The sequence below is a fragment of the Onthophagus taurus genome, chromosome 6, assembly GCF_036711975.1.
Source record: "Onthophagus taurus isolate NC chromosome 6, IU_Otau_3.0, whole genome shotgun sequence".
NCBI lineage: Eukaryota > Metazoa > Arthropoda > Insecta > Coleoptera > Scarabaeidae > Onthophagus > Onthophagus taurus.
In genome coordinates, this window is record NC_091971.1 from 22,636,713 (window position 1) to 22,659,382 (window position 22,670).

Consider the following 22,670-nt stretch of genomic DNA (forward strand, 5'->3'; position numbering starts at 1 on the left):
AAAAGTTTCGCTGTGCGGAATCGGCTTTTTGGCTGATCTTATATTAGGATAAACCAAATTTTTCTTTGCTTTTTTTGTTTATGCCGTCTAGGTTTATGTTACAGAAATAGCAATCGCAATGGTCTGATATCTGTGATCATAACATTGGAAAACCAAACTGTAAATGAGATATAGATATATATACCGCAATTCGGACATACAAAGCTGGGCGTCCAGGGCTTGTCTAAATTCGTCAAAGCAAACCCAAAATAATGAAAATACGCCTGTTTTATAACAGTTGTAATTGGTGGTCCCGTCATCCCAATAATGTATTGTCCGCCAATAAAACAGAACGAATCAGAATTGTTCTTGCATTCAAAATTTCTGCTGCTGCTAGCCATTATCAACAAAACTTTTACAACACTTTGCTATTTTCTTAAACGAAAGATCATTGAGGTATCTCAAGAAGAACTAAATATTATTACAATATATTCTCCTTTTATATCATAAAATAATTTAAAAAAAGACTGTTTAGCAGAACAAGGTTCTAATGTATAAATAAGTGGAGTTATTAAAAAACACTTTTTCATAGAAAGTAATTGTTTCTTAACAAATTTCTTTTGCCAAGAAAGGTCTAAGAGGTAAACGCGCGCATTCTTGAAAACTTTTTCCAAGAATGTTATTGTTTGTTGTATTTAAAAAATAATAATATTTGTTTTAGTAAATTTAATTTATACTTACAATTAGTGCTTGGAAGAGTTAAAACACCTGTTTATTAAAAAAAAATTGTTCGTAATAATGTTTCAATAATACAGTGAAAATGGCAAAAATGAAATTTTGCACAATTGTCGTAAAATAACGATATCTCCGGTAAAATAGATTCGACCATGGTGTCCAATGCTTCGAAATTTAGAGAATTAACTGTTCTGCAGGATAGAATTGCAAACTTTTTGTTCATATATAATTCTTTTTCGTTACGGTGCGATTAAGTGTTAAAAAAATGGGAAAAATACCAAAAAATTTGATTTTGTTGAGTTCTTTTAGGCTGTAGCAAAATAACGGAGATTCCGATTTATACCATCAATACCTTAAAATGTTCGTCTGGATCTCTACTTTCATGTCTATAAACCTACAGAAGCACACTATGCAAAATAAAAAATATACTGAACATGAATCGTTACTATATTTTTTAATTTACGATTTTCCACATTTTGGGTATATCTCGAAAACTGGTGGTGATGGAGAAAAACTGAAGACAGGTTCAGAATCAGCACAACATTCTACGTTATAAAAAAAATATCGCAGTCTTCGAGGAAAAAATGGATTAATATTTGTAAACTAGTGTTATTGGAGATAGCGAAAAACTAAATGCACCACTTGAAAGCTTGAATCTTTTTCTATCTAAAACCGGGTTTCGTCTGCCAATAAGTTGATATGTACTAAGATCAATAAAACATGAAGAACACCGCTCTGTACTTAAAATAGCTCAAAATTACAAACTTCAAGGCCTTGTGCAATTGTTATAAAACCGAAATTTAAAAAACTGTTATCACAGTCAGAAAGAGCGCTCCTTCAACTATCTTAATCCGGGTTTTCGTCGGTCAATATCTATCGGCGTCATGCTTAGATCACCCTTAACATCCATCCCTACACGCAGAAACGCTTAAATACTCTTCCTCTAAACATCTTTCTTATTTAATAGGGGGAAAACTATAGAAGTATATTTATCTTATCGAAAATTTTCTGCTCTTTCTAATTAGATTAGATCAAGTTATTATGATTATTATCATCAAGCCATTGTTGGACATAGGCCTCCCCTATTCTGTTCCATTCGATTCTATTCTGTGCTGTCTGAATCCAATTGTTGAGCTTTGCCACAATGTTGACCACATCATTTGCGCCAGTTCTTCTTCATAGGTGAGCCTCCTGGCAGTGGCTACCGTTAATGTTAATAATAATAATAAATGACTTTATTTTTTTTTTCACTAGTAATACAAAATAAAAACAATGCTTGTAAACTTAAAAAAAAGAAACCAAAATACAAAAGCGAAAAAAAAAGGCGAAGTTCGGTCTTAAACCGTTTTTCAACTTAACCATGAGAGAAAAAAAATTTATTATGTGAAACAAAAGTAAATCAAAACAAAAGCAAATTAATAAACGACTATACAAACTAGAATTAACTGAAGCGTGCACATCAAAAATAGTAAATAAATAAGAATAATCCGTAAGAATGACAACAACGTAGATAAAAACAAAGGCAAGAAGAAACACAGAAAGCTCTCAACCTGCATCAAATAACAATGCAAAGTATTTCCGTTTAAATGAGTTCTGAGACAATGATTTTCTGATGTCCAATGGAATATTATTGAATATTTTAGTAATCTGGTAACTAAAACATTTTAAAAAAAATTGAAATTTGTGTACTGGAGGAGTCAGTGTACCTCTAAATCTTATATTCAATGTATGGACATCGGCTCGAAATCGAATCCTGTTATAAAGGTAAGGGGGCTATTGATAATTTATCACTTTATAATACAAACAGGCTGAATGCAAAATTCTTCGGTCCTGTATATTCAACCAGTTTACATCGACCAATCGATCACTAACATGTTGCCGACGTTTAATACCATAAATTAGTCGTAAACAGGAATTTTGCACCTTTTGTATCTTCCTCTTTGCGAGATATGAAATGAAAGTAGAATATATCACATAGCGATTTCATCTAGTTTTCACTTTTTCGTATTTTCTCGATGTTTATGCATCTGAAAGCAAAATTGTAAAAAAGCAATATTGTTAAGAATAAAATTTGCTACAATTTCTATACTAAAACTTTTTTTCTAATACGTTCTGAATCCCATGCTCTCCCAACAATGAGATGTGAAACTACGATTTCATCTAGTTTTCACCTTTTCGTATTTTACCCGATATTTATGCATCTGAGAGCAAAAGTATAAAAGAGCAATATTATTAAGAATAAAATTTGCTACAATCTTTCTATTAAAACTTTTTTTCTAAAAGGTTCAGAATCCCGTGCTTTATTAACAATAAGATGTAAAACTAGGATTTCATCTAGTTTTCACCTTTTCGTATTTGTCTCGATATTTATGCATCTGAAAGCAAAAGTATAAAAAAGCAATATTGTTAAGAATAAAATTTGTTACAATTTTTATACTAAAACTTTTGTTCTAAAATGTCAAGTACCGTATTTGCCTGAATATAAAGCGAGGTTTTTTTCAAGAGAATTAGACACAAAATTACTACTCGCCTTATATTCGGAATTTTACCGAGGAATCAAAAATGATGTATTCGCGCACTAGCAAGCATAAGCGGGCTCAAAGAGTATGATTCGCTTCCAGCCTGCTGGTTATGTAAATAGGGGAAGCCCCTAAATGCTTACGGCCGATGCGAAGTTAGGTAGATAAGGCGCGCTTTTGTTATTCGTTAGCAAACTCTTGTCCGGATTAGACTTATTGAGAGTGCCTCATCAGTTATGTGTAATTGAGTTGAAAATCGGGGTACGGCGAAAGGTCAAATATATAAAAATATCCGAACAAGCTATGATGCCAATTTTTAAATTATGGCTATTTGTGAAGCAGAAAAAAGAAACAATTGTGCAGCCGCTAAAAAGTATGGTACAATAGAAAACAATATTAGACGTTGGCGATTGCAAAAAGAAAATCTTTTGAATGCTCACTCAACACGAGAATCCTTTCGAGGACCCAAAAAAGGTCGATTTCCAGAAATTGATGAAATTGTTGTTGATTTTATAAATGAAATGCGTGGACAAGGATTTCCACCAACAAGAGAAATAATGTAATTAAAAGCTGAAGAATTTTAATAGCTAAAAGCAAAAATATCCCTCAAACTACATTTAAGGCAAGTTATGGATGGTGCAGAAGAATGATGGTTAGGAGTGGATTATGTTTGAGTCGTCGTACAACGTTAGCCCAAAAACTTCCTAAATATGTTGAGGAAAAACTAATTGAATAACAACGTTATGTAATAAATTTAAGAAAACAGCACAAATATCCTATAAACTTGATATGTAATGCGGATCAAACACCAGTATATTTTGATATGGTTTCAAATTAACCCTTAAATAAAAAAGGCGAAAAATCGATTCTAATCAAAACAACAGGAAATGAAAAATCGAGGGTAACGGTTATGTTAGCAATACTTGGTGACGGAACAAAACTTCCTCCTTATGTGGCACTTAAAAGAAAAACCATGACAAATTTCCAGATGGAATTATAATTAGGGTACGAGAGAAAGGATGGATGGATCAAGCACTGGTTATAGATTGGATAAGAAATGTTTGGGCAAATCAACAAAGGAATGATGGGGAGAGAGTAATGCTTGTATTGGATGCTTTTCGGGGTCACCTTGCACTACAAGTGCGAGAAGAAATTAAGAAGCAAAATACAGATTTAGTCATTATTCCTGGTGGTATGACTTCACAACTGCAGGTTTTAGACGTTGTAGTTAATAAACCCTTTAAGGATCACTTAAAGAAACAGTTTCAGTCAAATGATCATCCACTTACTTCCAGTGGAAAAATAAAAAAATCACAAGTTTCAATGCAATGTGAGTGGATCTTACGGGCTTGGAATGAAATTTCATCAGAAAGCATTATTAAGGGATTCAAAAATGTTGCATTTCAAATGATTTAGAAGGTGCTGACGATGATGTCCTCTGGGATGATATGCAGCAAGACCAAGCTACTAGGGCTACTAATGATGAATCGAGTACTGAAGAGAGTTATGTGGAAAACGCATGTGAAATGAATGATGACAAGAGATGTGTTATTATTCAGTATATTTGAAAATAGTTTTATTTATTATTAATAAAGTACATATTCTGAAACTTACCTATGTTTTCTTAATAGTATGCCACATACATTATATTTATAAATGACATTAAGGCAAGTATAATATATTTGTGTATATAGGTGTCCGGTATCTTCCGCATCAGAGCATTATACGATTGTAGGATACATTATTCTGAAGCGATCTTTCTAATAAAATTTTTTCGAAATTTTAGAGTTTATTTCTCTTCCCGTGTCGAATCTATTGGTGAGAAACGACGTGGGAAACGAGTTATGAACGGCGCGGAGGACCGGCCGAGGGTGGTACCGATTACCTGAGTCTGATTTACGATCTGCCGATTGGTCGTTTTTAAACAGTTCCCGTGCGATTATTATAAACATTTAGAAAAAATTTTATTAGATAGATCGCTTCAGAATAATGTATCCTACAACCGTATAATGCTCTGATGCGGAAGATACCGGACAGCCTGTATAAGACAGACGTCTTATATCCACGACTTTTTCATATTTTCAATATCCTTTTGGATATTTGGTGAAAATGTCACGCCAAAAAGTAGGGGTCGCCTTATATTCGAGTAAATACAGCCATTTTTATTTCAAATATCATTCGAAAATGTAAGGGTCGCCTTATATTCAGGCAAATACGGTAGGTTGTCTGGTTATCTTGTTGCACCACAACATACTTCAAAATCGTATATGGAAATGCAATCAAAAGATCGTCGCAGATTTTATTGTACAAAATGTAACAAATTGCATTGTTACATTTTGTTATAAACGTTTTGCTTACATAATCAATATAGAAAACGACTTAATAAAAATGAATAAAATCCTTCTCGTATCACATTTAAACAGTCTGTGTGTTTTTCTGAGCTCATTTAAAATAAAGTTATGACTCAAAAGATTTTTAGGAAGTACGAGCCCTGCTATTGAAAGTTCTATAACGATAAATCAATATGTGAACCACACGAATGTTCACAGGCTGTAGAAGTCTCAGAGCCCGAACGTAAATTTATATTTACATATAGGTGAAAACAAATTTAATAAAAAACAACCTACAAGACCAAATTTACTCAAGAACTGAAGCCTATTCATCATTAGACGCGTCGAAACTTTCCAGATTGGATTGTGGTAAAGTTTAAAGTAAATCATCTTCAACGATGAAGCTCATTTTTGGTTTAATGGCTTTGTCTGTAAGCAAAATATGTGTTAGTGGACCACATGTGCTTCACGAGACTCTATTAGAATCACAAAAAGTGACTGTGAATTTTATGCCGGTGTGATTTGGTCATATTTTGTCGTCAATGAATCTAATCGTCATGTTACGGTCGAAGTTCAATATCTTACCATGTTGGAAGATTAGATTTTGAACAAAATTGGATGGACTTGGCAAGCTCGATGTTATATAGCTGGTTAAACAATTGATCTATTGACGAAGATTTAATGCCGTTTTATTACTTTTTGTGAGGTTTATGATTTTGTAAGGTGTTGGTTTATGCCAACAACATTAGAGGATCTTAGTGAAAACATCGAATGCAATCACATTATCAGGTTATATTAATTGTCACTACAGTATGAAATTATTAACTTTGTTTCTCTACATTCTTTTTGTTAAGTTATACGATAAAGTGGTTTTATGAAACAATGTAAATATGTCATATAAACAATGTCTGTTGGGAAATAGTTGTTATAATAGCCTTATTTCGTTGGCAGTATGGCGTTTGTGTAAGGATAATGTATTGCTGAGGGCGGTAGAGAGCAAATTTATTATGAAAACTAACACGTCGGGGTTATTTCGGTCCCCTTTCTCCACAACCCTGGACTCCTCCTGCCTTGATATACGACAGTTGACGGTTTTTGGCAAGGCACTTAGTTCCTGTGTGGGGGTGCCCGATTCATCACACCAGCTGTGTTGGATGTTGCAGCAAAACGTGACACATCTAAGGAAAGGTTAAAAAAATAATCGAAATCATATCCGACATAAAATCTTTATTAGAATATAATTTATTTACACGGATATGTATAAAACATCTATTTACATACTAAAAAATAATTATTTTTAGCTAACAAATTCAATTTTTTTTGCAATTCTAACATAATCTTTATACAGAGTAAGATTTAACGTTTAATTTTTAATCGTTTATACAGGATCGGGTGTTGGATCCCATGTTAATAATTGCAAACTTGTTGATTTCGAAATTGAGACTCCTTTTCCAAGCAAAGTTTTTGCGCTTGGTACGATATTTCCGAATGTACTCGTACCTTGTCTGGGTCCTCTTGATTTAAACGTCCTGGTGTACAATTTCAAAACTTGGCAATTACAAGTAACCATCATTGCGACGAAAATTCCTTGCAAACCTTGCCCAACATGATAAGAAATCCATAAAATTTCCGAACGGATTAATTTCGTTAAAGCACCCAATGTAATTATTAAAGCCAAAAGTAGCGTTATCTAAAACAACAAAAAAGGTATTAGATATCTTGTTGAATATACGATCATAAATCTCGCGGTAGGTAGATAATAGCTTGAGTAGATGCTTCCATTATTCACGTTTAATGCCTCGGCGGAATGACGTCCTTAATGGACTTGGGAGAGTTAAAACAATTCTAACCGTGATTAGTTAGTTTAAATGGGTTTTATGGAAATAGTTTTATTTGGTTGTTTTTCTTAGACGACAAATTAAATTTAATAAAGTTTAGGAACATGCGATAAAAATAAAATTAAAGGCGATAAGAATTGGTTTATGAGAAAAGTTAATAATTTAAATTCCCGTATACAAAACTATTTAATTTGAAACGCTGTCGGAACATACTCGAAAGTCTCGTTACCATTCATTAAACGGAATGCGGCCGTTTAATTCAATTATGAATTATTTCAAACCATGCAGCGTGTTTGCCTGTATCGGAAATTAAAAATATAAAATGAAACAAAAAAAAATTAAAACAGAAAGAGGTGAAATAATATGAGTAATAAAAAAATGTTTAGTCATCCATCACTAACTTGCAACTTTGAATATTTGCAGATCTAAACAATAAACTTGAATAGGTAGTTTTGCAATAATTTGAATTGTGAATCGGAAAATGCTGTTTATAAATAATGTTTATGTTTGTGTGAGTTTTAATGTTTTTTTGATCTCGATTTTTATTCATATCGAAATCGAAACAAATGTAAATATGGAGCAGCGATTAAAAAAAATTGGGGCACGTGTGTCAATTTACATAGAACAAATTTTAGCGGAATTTAACAATATATACAATTTATACAATGAATTGAACTAGGACAGACCTGCGTGGTGAGGGGTGTGTTGCCTTCGATATTTAAACTCAAAATTTTTCTTAACAAACAATGCTCTTTACTATTTAGTATGTAAATAATAAAATAATGCTAAATAATACTATTTTAAAAATATTCACTTTTCCCATGATGTTGTCAGACGATAAACTAGTTGAGGGAAAAAGATGAAATGTAAATGAGAACGAAAATTTTAAACCTAGTAAGAAGATAATTAGAACTCTTAAAAAAACTAGAAGCTGAAGAAAGTAAGTTAGATAAAATGATGTAGTTGATGGTAAACTTAAGGTGGGTTTATGCAAAGTGTTTTAGTTTTAGTCATAGTCATAGTCATAAGCGTTTGCTTTAGCTGTAGCTATAAGGAAAGGGATTGGTTCATGCAATATTTAAGCACAGTACATTAAAGGAGGATTTTGACATATAAACAGTAGTGCCACAACTCATGCCAAATTAAAAAAAAGAAATCGGAAGTGAAACTGTTTTGATTATAATGAACAAAAAGAAAATTGTTGTCGCTGCTTGACTATTTGCAATTTTTTAAATATGTTTGCATGTCGTTCGAAGAGTTTAAGGAATTGTTAAGACTGGTTGAACCTTTTTTAGCAAAAACACCAAATAAAGGTGCAATTTCACCCGCTCAAAGGTTGATAGTAACCCTACAGTATGATTTTGTTTAATTTTATATTATAAACAAATTTTAATTAAGTAATAAAATTATCGATACATTCTACAAAAAAAAGCATATCCAACTGTATCGGTGCTGTTGATGGTAAACACATCCATATGCAAGCACCAAAAGCATCGGGAAGTGGGTTCTTCAATTATAAACATACCTTCAGCAATTTTAATGGCATGTGTAGATGCGAATTATGATTTCATTATAGCAGATATTGGAGCTAGTGGAAGAAATCATGACAGCACTATCTTTAAAGAATCTTCTTTCGGGAGAGCTTTTTTAAATGGAAACATAAATATCCCTTTTCCAAAAAAATTGCCTGGAAACAACATTACACTTCCACATTTCGTTGTGGGTGATGCTGCGTTTTCTCTAATGGAAAATATAATGAGACGATATCCCGGACAGTACTTAGGGCTAGAAAAAAACATTTTCAACTATCGTTTATCCAGGGCAATCCGTTGAAAATGCCTTTGGTATACTCTGCCAGCGGTGGCGAATTCTACGGAGGCCATTTAAAAGACGTTTAAGAATTAGATTTAAAAGACGTTTAAGATACTTAATGAGGATGAAAAATTTAAGAAAAATTGATTTTGAGGTTTTTTGGAGATTTTTGAAAGACATCAAGTAATAGAAAAAGGTTATTGGTGTGTGTGTCAAAATGGTTCAAATCGATTAAAAACGTAGTTAGGTGATTAATAATGACAATAATAATTAATAGAATCAAACAGGACGTTTTCCAGAAAATTCAAAGATTTTTGAAAATTGAAAAAGTTGATTGGTGGGAGTCAAAATTGTTCTGATCAATTTAAAAAATGTTTAGGATAGTTAATGAGGATGTAAGAATTGAAAAAAAATTAATTTTGACGTTTTTTGAATGTTTTGGAAGATACCAAAAAGTAGAAAAGGACAACTTGTTCATCAAATTTTCATATTTTCGTATTTTTCTTGTTAGTGACGCATCTGAGAGCAAAAATAAAAGTGAGCAATGTTGTTAAGAATAATATTTGCTACAACTTTTGATCTAAAAGTTTTTTTGTAACATGCTTCGATTACCGAATGTTACCATTAGCTAATAGTAAAACAAGAAAATTAAGTAAATTTTCATATTTTCGTATTTTTCTCGCTATTGACGCATATAAGAGCAAAAATGAAAGAGACCAATATTGTTAACAATAATATTTGCTACAACTTTTGCTCCAAAAGTTTTTTTGTAATATGCTTCGATTCCCGAATGTTACCATTAGCTAATAGTAAAACAAGGAAATTTAGTAAATTTTCATATTTTTGTATTTTTCTCGATATTGACGCATCTGAGAGCAAAAATGCAAGAGAGCAATATTGTTAAAAATAAAATTTGCAACAACTATTGATCTAAAAACTTTTCTATAACATGCTCCGATTCCGAAGTGTTACCACTACCTACTTAAAACAACGAAATTCATTAAATTTTCCATAACTTCCTTCGTATTGAACAGCAAAGCGAAAGGTACTGTCCTCCAGAATATGGTGATATTATTCAGTCAGAGTCAGGGGAAATTATGAATGGTCAGTGGCGAGCTGAACCAATGTCACTGCAAAATATAGGATGGGTTGGAAGCAACAATACGGCACTAAGGTTCCAGAAGAACAGAGACTTGTTGTGCGAATATTTTTTTTTTTGCGGTATTGGAACTGTAACATGGCAATATAACAAGTAAAGTTAAAACACCAAGAAACGTGAGAATTAAGATATACAGATCAAGAAAATACAACGACAAAATGTCCAGAATTCTATCTGGAACGAAGATAGAAAAAATATAAGGAAACGGCGAAGGAAGTGGCTTCACAAGTTTGTGTTTGCAAATAATTAATACGAGACATGAAATGAACTACTTGGTAGATTGACAAAGGTAGGAGGGAGAAGAAGAAGATGCTTTAGAGAGTATATTTAGTGGATAAAACCAAAGAAAATACGAGGCTTACAAAAATCAAAGAATAAAGACTAAACTGATGATATTAGAGGTAGAGCTAGGAAAGGTTCGGTGAGACACTGGAAAGAAATTGAAATGAAGATGGCAAAGCCACAAAGAATTTTAGTAATGGGAAAGTAGGAAAACAAATAAAGATGAAGCGAACACTGAAAATTTCTTAAATCCTAATAAAGTTGAAAATAATCAGAGGAAGAAGTATTTGAAAGCTTTCAAGTTGGAGAAGGCTGCAGGTTGTGATGAAATTCCACCAGAAATGTTGAAGTTCTTAAGTGAAAACCACTTTCACTAGTAATTTCGCTACACCACGTAGCGAAATTACTTGGATCATCAGGTTAGCGTGGATGCTAAAAAAATTATTTATATATTTATTTTTGATTTCTTAGTACATAATAAGGATATCCAAAGTTCTCCAGGTGACCCTAGATACCATTTGCGCTTGCCGTAACGGAAAGGATCTATCGATAAACCCGCAAAAAACAATCGTTGTGGCCTTCACCAGGAGACGAAAGTTGGATGGACTAATTCAAGGTGAAGAAATTCCTTTCTCAAAGGAAGTCAAATATCTAGGTGTAATTATGAACAAAATCCTCTCATGGAACGGACATTTGCAGGGAGTTTTACACAAGGCTACATTATCCTTGTGGACTTCTCGTAGTCTTTGTGGAAAAAATTGGGGTCTTACCCCTGAAAGACTGTACTGGCTCTATGTGACTATTAGACTTATGATCAGATACAGAGCAGCATCCTGGTATAGGAAAGTCCGAGAAACTATGGTATGTTTCTTATATCTGAAATTTGGAGCCATGGTACTCTAAAAGTGGATTGCCTTAAGTACGCGAGGTTGGGACAGTCACAAACAACATGACGGATGTATTCGTCAGCTTCATGTAGAACATGTGCTTACGTAACCTGCAGTGTCCGGTCAGGAAGTGGGTGAGAAACCTCGAGTCACTTTTTGATTTTCCTAGAAACTGAGTAGATCTCTTCCGGTCAGGGTAGAGCAGAGTTTTCTTTGCAAAGACACCTACTGCTGTCTCATCCCATCTATGGCAAAAACCTCGATAGGAGATGGAGTTTATCAGCTTTGATGTTGTATTAACAGCTAGTGGTACAAACGGTTCAGAGGAGATCGGTGACTTGTTAGCCGCCCGTTTCGCCAACCTGTCCGCATGATCATGTCCTTTAATTCCGATGTGTCCTTTTCGTCACTTTATCGTAGCGTTGTTTTATACGTTTGCCTCCTCAAGTGATTGTCGATAGGACTTCACCAAAGATGATGTAGTTTGATGCCTATCAACCGCCAGCATAGCCTGTCTACTATCAGGCTATGCATTGGCTGCTATGTTTATAGCAGTTATATCGGCTTGAGCAGTCGTGCAATACGACTCTAGCGAAGTGGAAAGGTGTAGCTAGAGATTGTGCGAGATAATTCTCGCTCCGGAGCCTCCAGCCTTCTTTAATCCATCAGTGTGGCTTGCCTAAGAAAGTAAGTGTGATGTAGTCTTTAAGGAGGGGTTGTTTACGAACAGCCTCACTCCAGCGCTCGCTCCGGACTATTCCCATTTTAACAACCTGCTTATCATTTACTGATTGTAATCGAAGCAACGTCATCACGGCCACCTCCCTGATAACAATATCTAGGGGCAGCACGTTCAGCATAGTCTCCATAGCAATCATAGGTGTAGATCTCTTAGCGCCCGTGATTAGTAGGCAGGCCAGTCGTTACAATTGATGCAAAAATTTAGCTTTATATGCATGTTTTAGTGCTGAGCACCAAACTATGGATCCGTGAGCTACCATCGGTCTTATCACAGAAGTGTAGATCCACATTGTAACTTTTGGATTTAGACTCCAAGTATTCTCAATAGCCCTTCGGCATCGGGTCGTACAATCGTTTCTTTTTTGGTGTTGCAACTAATGTGTGATTTCCAAGTTAGTCCTTTGTCCAAGATTACACCAAGATGTTATTGTGCTATCAATGCCGTCAGATTTGACGGGCTCACTATCAGTATTAATGCTTGATACCAGATTGTACTGCCGGAACGGCAGTTCTGGATCGAAAACGAACATTCTCTGATTCAGGCAGATATTTGCATGTTCATACATGGATTAAAATCGCCGGAAGGGGTCGGAGCAGAAGTATACATGCCAGACACCTCGGATTAAGCAAGCTTACAGCCTGGGTATGTACGTACTGTATTCCAGGCGGAAGTATTTGCTATTGTAATGGGTGCTAAAATACTTCTTGAGAGAGAGGGGTGAAGAACATGACAGTACGATTTTTCTCAGATAGTCAAGTCGCTCTCCAGGCGCTGCAGGCCGCGAAAACGGTGTCGGCTCTGGTTAATAACTGTTAAAGAACATTAAACACACCGAGTTGTGATAACACAGTTTCTCTGATCTGGGTCCCAGGTCACTCTGGGCACAGTATAAAGTAAATCAGTAGTCTCACTTGCCTTATATGGCGTCCTCAGTTTTACTACAGCGCATACGCTGCGCGCATTCATGCCACGTTTGCTACCTTATGAGTCATCTTTATCATCGACATAAAAGTTTGTTTTGACAATTGTTTCAATGGTGCGCGAAGCGGATGCGCAGTAAAAAATGTACGGACACGACGTCAAAGGTGCCGACACGAAGTGAGACTGCTGCTTTACTTTACACTGTGCTCTGGGGTTGCTGGCAATGAAGCGGCAGATGTGCTAGCACGAGAGGACAGCGCTAACGCGTTTGTGGGGCCACAACCAGCAGTTGGTGTATCATTTGCGATGGCCAAACATAGGATTGGACTGTCAGATTTTGCTGTTGGTGGTATTGCATGTAAAAATATGGCATCTTTATAAAAGATTTCTCCGTTAGTAAAAAGTGTAGGCACAAAAATCTTTAGATAAATGTTTTTTTTTTGCATGAAGCACAAAATGTGTCCAATAATCATTAATAGCATCAGACATACTCGTTTTATCTCTGTGAACAATATGTGGCACTAAGGTTAATACCATCAACATAAAACTGATGTCAAACGGTGCAGTGCCTCGGTCGCAAGCGACCTCGGCTTATTCACCTGAAATGCTCGAAAACACTCTATTAAATCGAGGTCAACACCAAATACTTAACCAAAGTCGGCTTAAAACAAGTCATGCATTTTGGATTCTATAATGTAAAATTAGCAACAGGTTGCTGAATAATCTTTACCATAATATTTTGTCAAAAAAACTGTTGAAAATGGACCAGTCGATGTTACAACGCCACGGCCACAGACTACATAGATTAAATAAAGTGAAATTCATGACAAAGACTGCATGATGTTGATCGATTAAGCTGAGGTCGCTCGCGGCCGAAGCCGTACTGTTAATATCATATCAATACAAAATGGATGCAGGGCCATAGCTAGGAGAGGGGCATAGTGGGGCAATGCCCTAACTTAAAATACCAATGCCCTACTTTAAAAAATGCCTTTAAACTGTTTGTTCATTGTATGACACGATGAACAAAAAATTTACTACTCGCGTAGCGACATCTAAACAATTCCGAAGTAATCACGGTTTGTTATAATCATAGATGTATATTAATTCTTTATTTAGCCCATAGGTGGCAATTGAAGTATGTGTAGGAGTTGTGCCGGTATTGCAATCTGTGGTATGGGGAATCGCCATATAAACTAAAATAAGCAGATTAGAGGTTTTTTGTCTATGGTGTTAGTTAGTGTTGTGTAGGTACGGTGTTTCAGTCGATTAACGACACAATTGTTAGTTTATTGCTGTGAACTGAAGATTGATTGATTGATTTTTGCGATGGATATACGGACTTTCTTTAGCAAAAAGTGAAGAGTTGAAGAAGAAATTGACCTCGATGAACCACATTCCTCAAAACAGATGCAAGCACAAGATATGTACAATTGCTACTTCTAATCCTATGGAATTCAGTACAGGTTTGGTGAAACATGTTGGTAGTATTAGTCATGGTATTCCTTTTGATATTGCACAAATCGGAGAACCAGTAAAGCAAGTTATTTTAGACATATACCCCAAACAAAATAATAGGGCCTTTGTAGCGGACTGGTCCAAGCGATATAAATGGTTGCAGTATTCTATGGAGAAAGATGCTGCGTTTAGTTATCCTTGCCAGCAATTTTTGCTTTATGGTAGCAAACGAACTTCTTACACTTCCACATGTTTGAAAAACTGGAAAAACACCACTGATGCAAAAACTGGTTTCCCAAAACATCAAAAATCAATTTCCCATACACAAGCCATGGCGATGTAGCAAACTACGTAGAATATCTACAACTACCAGTGTCAAAACGTTGTTAAATAGAAAAGTATTAGAAAAAAATCGGTATTACGTGAAAACTATTGTTGAAGTAATACAATTTCTAGTTGTCAACGAGTTAGCGTTGCGTGGAAATTATATCTTGGAGGAAGAAAAAGAACAAGGATTATTTCAGAATTTGTTTGAATGCACGTGCATGGACGATCCGAATTTGAAGGAGGCTCTCAGACACATACCACAAAATGCAACGTATGGTTCACCTGAAATTCAAAATCAAATAATTCAAGCAATGGTTCAAGCAGTACGAAGTTCCATTGTTAAAGATATTAAGGAATCTGACGTGAACTTGTTTACTCTAATGGAAGATGGAACAAGAGATAAAAATAACCGCGAAAATATTGCAATAGCAATACGTTACGTTAAGGGTGGAATCGTCAATGAGTCATTGCGGACAGTTACAACTACTGAAAATCTTGATGCAGCCACTTCTACGGAATTGACGTTAAATACCTTTAGGGAAAATAACATTGACCTCTCGCGTATGCTAAGCCAATGCTATGACGGCGCAAGTGTAATAAGCGGAAAAGTTTCTGGAGTTGCGACCAGAATGGCAAACAAATTTTGCCAAAAAGTTCCTTACGACCACTGCTATAACCATCGCCTGCATTTCATAGTCATCAGGACTATCTCAGAAATGACTTTCATCGTTTATTTTTTGATCAATGCGTCATGTTACATGAATTCTTTCACTATGGCAAAATAGCTGCTTTGTATGGTGGAAAAAGGATTGGCCGGCTCCTCAAGCAGCGTTGGTCAGGACACTTGGCTGTTACAAAAGTTGTAAACGATAATTATTCAGCGATTTTGACGACTTTAGATGAAATTAAAAATGACAGATTTAACGGTGATGACGTCGCCAAGAGTGTCGGTATTAAAAAGGTCATGCTCAGTTTGGAATTCCGAATGGCTATGGTTGTGGCCAAAATAATCTTATTCACGCTTTAGCCTGCAGACGCAGCTTTACAAGCCCAGAGCGCAGGATTAAAAGATGCCATAAAAATCGTAAAGTGTGCCCAATATGAAATAACGAAACTGAGATCAGATGATAGGTATCATCAAATTTTGGGAGAAGCTAAGTCTATGATAAGCGGCGATTCCGAAAATAGGACCCAGACCCAGAAGAGACAAGTCAAAAAATCTAATCGTATGGATGATTACTTGATGTATGGTCCTTCCTGTTCCTGCGCGAGACAAAATATAGAAGACCAGAACGATCAGCCATTTAAATCTCAGTATTTTGAAACTTTGGACATACTAACAGCTGAATTACAAAGAAGATTTTCGGACAACGACGATTTATTAAATTCATTAGTGAGTCTTGATGAATTGGATGTAGACAAAATGGTACCTTTGAAAAATCTGGATAAGTGTGACAAAATTAATGAAAACTATGTTGCTACTATTGTTTATTTATGTCCAATTCACAATTTTACCTAATTTTGCAGGTCTAACAATTCCATCAAGGGAAGAAGCTGCTGCGGTTAAAGCTTATGTGAGTCGTCGCGAAGATAGAACGGAAAACACAATGCAAGGTTATTACAGACAGCGAGAGGCCTTCAAAGATACTTATGAACTGTTTGCATCTGTTTGCGAATCTACATTTTCAACTTTGACTGCAATCAATAGGCCTCAGAGGGTATTTCTTGCTTTTGAAAAGAAAAGGACAAAGTCAGTTGATCTCAATGCAGTCCTTCGCATTTTTAACAATATGGAGGAATGAAGAATTCAGCTGTTTTAAGGAAAGACTTTTATTAGTATAGTGATTATAATATGTTTGGAAAATTAATATAAACCTGAATAAATGAATGTTTTGCTATTATCTACCTATCACCCTCCTGCAAATTAAGTACTACCTCACTCACTCAGTCATATTCACAAGTACGATGAAAATCGATTTACCAGATCAGATCAAGTACAATTTTTTCTTCCGCCCTACCTGTAACCACCGTTGCCCTACTTTAAATTCAACTCTAGTTACGGCCCTGAATCGATGTCAAACAAGGCAGCACCTCGAATTGAATGATGATATTAACTATAATATTATGGCAAAATACCATAATTATACAATCTGGCAATACTGGAACTATGTGTCCTCGCTGATAATCTGGTCATATGTGCTGAAGGCAAGGATAAGCTACAAAATAACTGAAATGTTGGAATAACGAAAATGCTAACTTTAGATTAGCCATCATCTCAGGAAAAACTAACGTCATCTCGAACGAAGAAAATGTGGTAAGTCTGCAAGTGGAAAGAGTTATTATAACGCACTTTCTAGGACGGACATAAAGAAACTATCAAAAATACAAAAATGGTGCTATACAGAACAATTTATCACCTATTTTGATTAATGGCTGCGAAAACTGGATTATGACAAAAAGGCACCAGAGCCGAATACATACGATGAAAATGAAATATTTGTGTGTACAAGTGAAACGATAGCGTGAGAAAGATTTTGGTAACTGATGGTAAATCCTGGACGGAGGCAATGAAGTTAGCAGCTATCAGAGAGGAGTGGATAATTTTTGTTTCAATCGAACACCGTTAAATGGAGAACTAGAGGGGAGAACCTCAACATCTCCGGTTATAAAAAGGATTGATTATGATGATGTTGCTTTCAAGTTTACTAAGAAACTACAGATTAGACGAAACACCACCTAATTTAAATTACTTGAACTAAAGGTAACATAATATATTGAAGTTAACAAAACGAAAACAATGTTTTCTATGAATTTTCCAACATTAAACTATAAAAACATTAACGTTTTAATCTTGACATTTAAGGGTATTTTTAAATTTCTCATTATGTGGGAACTTTCAAAGGCCTCCTGAATAATTAACGTTAATAATTCCGGACAAAGACCGCAAATTACGAACCTTTACATAAAGTCATGCATAAAATATAAACGTCGTACCGCGGAAGATGAACATTATTTTAGAGCAGTTTTCTAATCTTTGCACAGCTATATTTCACGTCTACCTTATTCAATATTAAATACATATACCGTTTACGCTAATCGTTTAATCTTTAGATAATTTTTAATTAAACGCTTTATAATACGTTAATGCATTTTTCTGTTTATAGAAGAAAATAGAACTTCTAAATTAATGCAGTTAAAGTAAGGAACGTTTACCAAGCGTTCCTTTTACTAATTAATTGAAAAACTACGTGCCGAGCTTCAGTTGAGAGCTGCTTAAAAACTAGGCACGACCTCCATTAAAATTGACCGGTTGTAAAGATGGATTAAATGTATTTATCTACGCCCTTGGAAAATTAGTCCTTGAAAAAAATTAGTTACTATACAGCGTGTCCCGTATCTTCCGCATCAGAGCATTATACGGTTGTAGGATACATTATTCTGAAGCGATCTTTCTAATAAAATTTTTTCGAAATGTTTATAATAACCGCACGGGAACTGTTTAAAGGAACTGTTTTTCATCCAATCAGCAGATCGTAAATCAGACTCAGGTAATCGGTGCCACCCTCGGCCGGTCCGCTACGCCGATGATAACTAGTTTCCCACGTATACTCACCAATAAATTCGTCATGGAAAGAGAAATAAACTTTTTCGATGAATCAAAGTTGTCCGTTATTGGTCGTCGTTAAACAGTTCCCGTGCAGTTATTATAAACATTTCGAAAAAATTTTATTAGAAAGATCGCTTCAGAATAATGTATTCTACAACCGTATAATGCTCTGATGCGGAAGATACGGGACACGCTGTATAGACAATAAAAATAAATGAGCTCTATATTTTTACATTAATATTTTTTCATTTTTTAGAATTCAACACCTAGATCAAAAGCGAACAGAAGAACAGGATGTGCTCTATAGGGAGTCTTAAGAGGGAGGGAAAGGATCTCACATTCGCGGATGGGAAAATACGAGGAAAATCCATTTACCGCGACCCCCGAGGCATTAATCCGGACCCGATTTTTCCCATTTTTATTCGAAGCCGTCTCGTTCCACCTCGCTCTATGTGTAGGGCTTTCGTGGAAATATACGATCTGAAAGCTGTTGCTGGCAGAGTGCTAGAACAGTTTCCGGTGGTCCCTGATACAAACGTTTAAGAGATGGTTTAAAGAGAAGCGAGCCCTAGGCTTACCTTTGTGAAGAGCAACAGCTGGAGTTTACGTTTCCGCTTCATCTTATCTCGAAGCTTTTTATCCACTTGCATGTTTACCACGTATCTTGCTACTAAAGCCGATCGGATTAAATAGCTGAAGGTTGTTAAAGCTAGAAGAGTTGATGGCAGGATTAAACCATAAATGAAGGCGTTCTTATCTAAAAACCTTAAAAGTACACATCGTAATTAAACTCCTTTTATTACTTGATAACCGCGAATTGAATATTTATTCCATTCGAATAAATCAACAATTTCGAACGATGTTCATGATGAAAAGGTACGACCGCATTTGCGGAATACAATTTACAGGAATAAATCGTGCTCGGGCGACAAAAGCGTAGGACCGAACAGTTGCATTAACGGGACAATTCGCAAATATGAAAGCTCATTTTGACCCATCATCGTTTTCTCGTTAATCAACTTGTGTAATATGATTACAAATGAATTTACAATATTAAGAACTGTTAGTGTAGTAGTAAAAACGTTATAAATTACTTATTGTTTAAGGCTTGACTGTTTAGAAAAAATTAAATATATAATATATAAGTATTTCGATAACCTAATAAGTATTTCAAAACAACATTTTAAGAAATTAAAACAATTTAAGATGCAATTTAAGAAATTGTTGCCAACTGTTTAGTTGGCAACAATGTTGACTTTTTTTAAATGTTCACCGTGTATATTGTCTATTTTTTTACGTTTGAGTTTTAAATTTACTATTGATTTAAAAGAATAAGTTTAAAATTGTTTATGTGTCAACCTAACTGGATTATTACGGTTCATTTAATTGTTCAAAATTAACCTTTTTTTAAATTTTACTCTACTTAGGTTGGCAATAAATTATTTTTGGCATTATTGAAACGTCAAATTTAGGGATATAATGCATACAATTCGTTTTTCTTCTTAATATCTGTCAAATTGTTGTAAAGTTGACAAATTAACAGGGATTTTGTTTTATCATGTATGTTTATTTGAGCTTTCCTTATTCAAAAAATCAAAAGATGGTTCTGAATTACGTAGATGAGTAAAAAACTATGATAAATGTTCGCTTAACATTAAAATAAAAACTGAAGGAGTTAGGTTTACTGTGCTACATGCAGGTTACAGAGGTGGCTTTTTAGAAAATTGCTTGTAACTTTTTAATAGCACGAATACTGACAAAGATTACCACAAGACGATGAATTTCCAAATCTTTTACAACTGGGTCAACAAAAATCTAATTCCAGCAGTACAAAATTTATCTGGCAAAAATGTAGTGATAATGGGTAATGCGCCCTATCATTCAGTTCTCAAAGAAAAAACACTCAAAAGTGTTGTAATGCAATTTTTAATCGAACATAATGTAAATGTTAATGAACATAAAACAAAAGCTCATCTTTAGGAAAAGATCGTGCTATTTTTACAACAAAATACAAAAAGATATGTCGTCGATGATCGTCTTCTGCAGAATATTATTATTTTTAGAATTGTCAGCATAATGCAATTTTATTGAACTAGTTTGGGCCTATTTATATTAAACCTCGAAGACTCTGATTCGAAAGGTAATAAACATGAATATGATGCATAAAACATGTTTTGGGGTGTTTATTTGCCATATGTTTACCTAGAAAATGTGTTCTATTTCATAACTTTGTGGCACGTTTCTACAATAAATATGTACTTCGTTAAAATCGTATTTATCTAAAAATGTATTTTAACCTAAATTAATTAGTTACTGAAAATGTTACTAAAACTCAGGAAAACAACATAAATTTTATAAGGGTCCTAGATAATATCAACAGAAACCCTAAAAAATTTACCTTGACAAGTTTTATAGAAAAAAACGAAGATTTAAACGAATATTCAAGATTTATTCTTTATCGAATCCAATTAGTTAATATTTCAATTACCTGCAGAGAATCTGCTTCGACCTTACACAGCTGTTTTTAATGCTTTACTGTTTTAAAGTACTCATCATTAAATAACGTAAAAACTGAATTATAGTAGGAACCACAAGAGCTGGCAGTGACTTGACGTTTAAAAAAGGTATGAATAAGGTATGAATCAAGATATGGACGTACGACTTAGATTATTTCTACACATACATTTAAATGTATGTTAGGTTAGTAATGGAGGTTATATGTCAAACATTGTCAAATTTAGGAGAGGTTAAGCAGCGAAAAATCGTTAATATTTATTTATTTATTCGGGATACGAACAGGGTTTCCCCCATAATAGTATCCACTAAAAGAATTCATACAAACAACAAAACAAAAAAAAAAGAAATCAACATGTAACAAAATCGAAAACAAAATAGCAAAATAAATAACTAATTCTAGATATAACAACAAAAACAAAAAATAGTGTTCCTAATTAATAATACAAGCCAGATTGAACTCGAATTACACAGATATTCAATGGCAGATATTCAAACTTAATATACTCCTGCGGAAAGACGCCAACGAGGAATAAAACATATCACACATCGAACAATGACGATTGTAAGAGTGCATCAATCGCGGTAAAGGTGAGTTGTAATGGCAATTGGTAGTAGAAGCGGGCAATCGGAAAAGACATTGATCTCGAGTGGGATAGCTAGGAATTAAGAGAGGAATGTGTCTCACAAGTTCTGGCGAGTCAACAAAACCGTTCATTAGTTTAAACAAAAATAGCAAATCCGTAGCAGCTCGACGCCGCGCAGTGTACGCAAACCGAATACAGTGCATCTTTGCTCGTAGGAGCAATAAGGCAATGCGAATTTGTGAGCCAAATAACGCACAAATCTGACCTGTAAGGCCTCAATGCGGTCAATGTACACAGCATACGCAGGATTCCATACAACTGAAGCAAAATTAAGTATGCTGTTTACGTAAGCCATGTACAAAGATTTGATGCACTGTAGATTGGTAAATGAATTTGACATTCTAATAATGAAACCTAAGCTCCTATTCGCCTTACTGATAAGTTCCTCTACGTGGTATAAGAACAACAGTTTAGAATCGAGCACTAAGCCAAGATCCTTTACCCTAGACAACACACTTAAGGGTCCGGGTCCAAGCTTATAGTTTTGATTTATAGTGTATCTTTTTCTGGTGAACGTTATTTGACTGCATTTACCATAGTTTAGAAAGAGATAATTATAAGTACAATAGGTTTGCAAACGATTAAGATCCATTTGAAGTTTTTCGCAATCAGAAGAAGATTCAACTTTGGAAAATCTTTTACAATCATCGGCATATAGCAAAAAGTTACTATGGTGAAAGCACTCGTAGATATCGTTTATATAAGCCACAAACAGAACCGGACCCAAGTGACTGCCCTGAGGCACTCCTAAAGTTACCGGAATAAAGTTAGATATGTAATTATTAATTTTTACAGCCTGGCATCTATCAGAGACATAAGACGCCAACCAAATTAATAACCCATCAGTCAGGTCAAATTTTTGCAATTTGGACAAGTTTGAATGTAATTAATATAAGATAGGAGATTGGATTCT

The 22,670-nt window shown here is 34.7% G+C and overlaps 1 protein-coding gene across 1 annotated transcript in view; it reads right to left on the reverse strand.

The window, feature by feature from the left end:
- Positions 1 to 6,775: 6,775 nt before the first annotated feature.
- Positions 6,776 to 22,670, reverse strand: part of LOC111415113 (adhesion G protein-coupled receptor E2-like) — a 295,725-nt gene continuing 279,830 nt past the window's right edge. Inside the window, exons 6-7 of the mRNA XM_071196332.1 lie at positions 19,175 to 19,361; positions 6,776 to 7,253 (exon numbers count right to left, since the gene is read on the reverse strand). Coding sequence (XP_071052433.1) covers positions 6,942 to 7,253; positions 19,175 to 19,361 — 499 coding nt within the window. The 3' untranslated portion in view covers positions 6,776 to 6,941. The remainder of the gene's footprint in view (positions 7,254 to 19,174; positions 19,362 to 22,670) is intronic.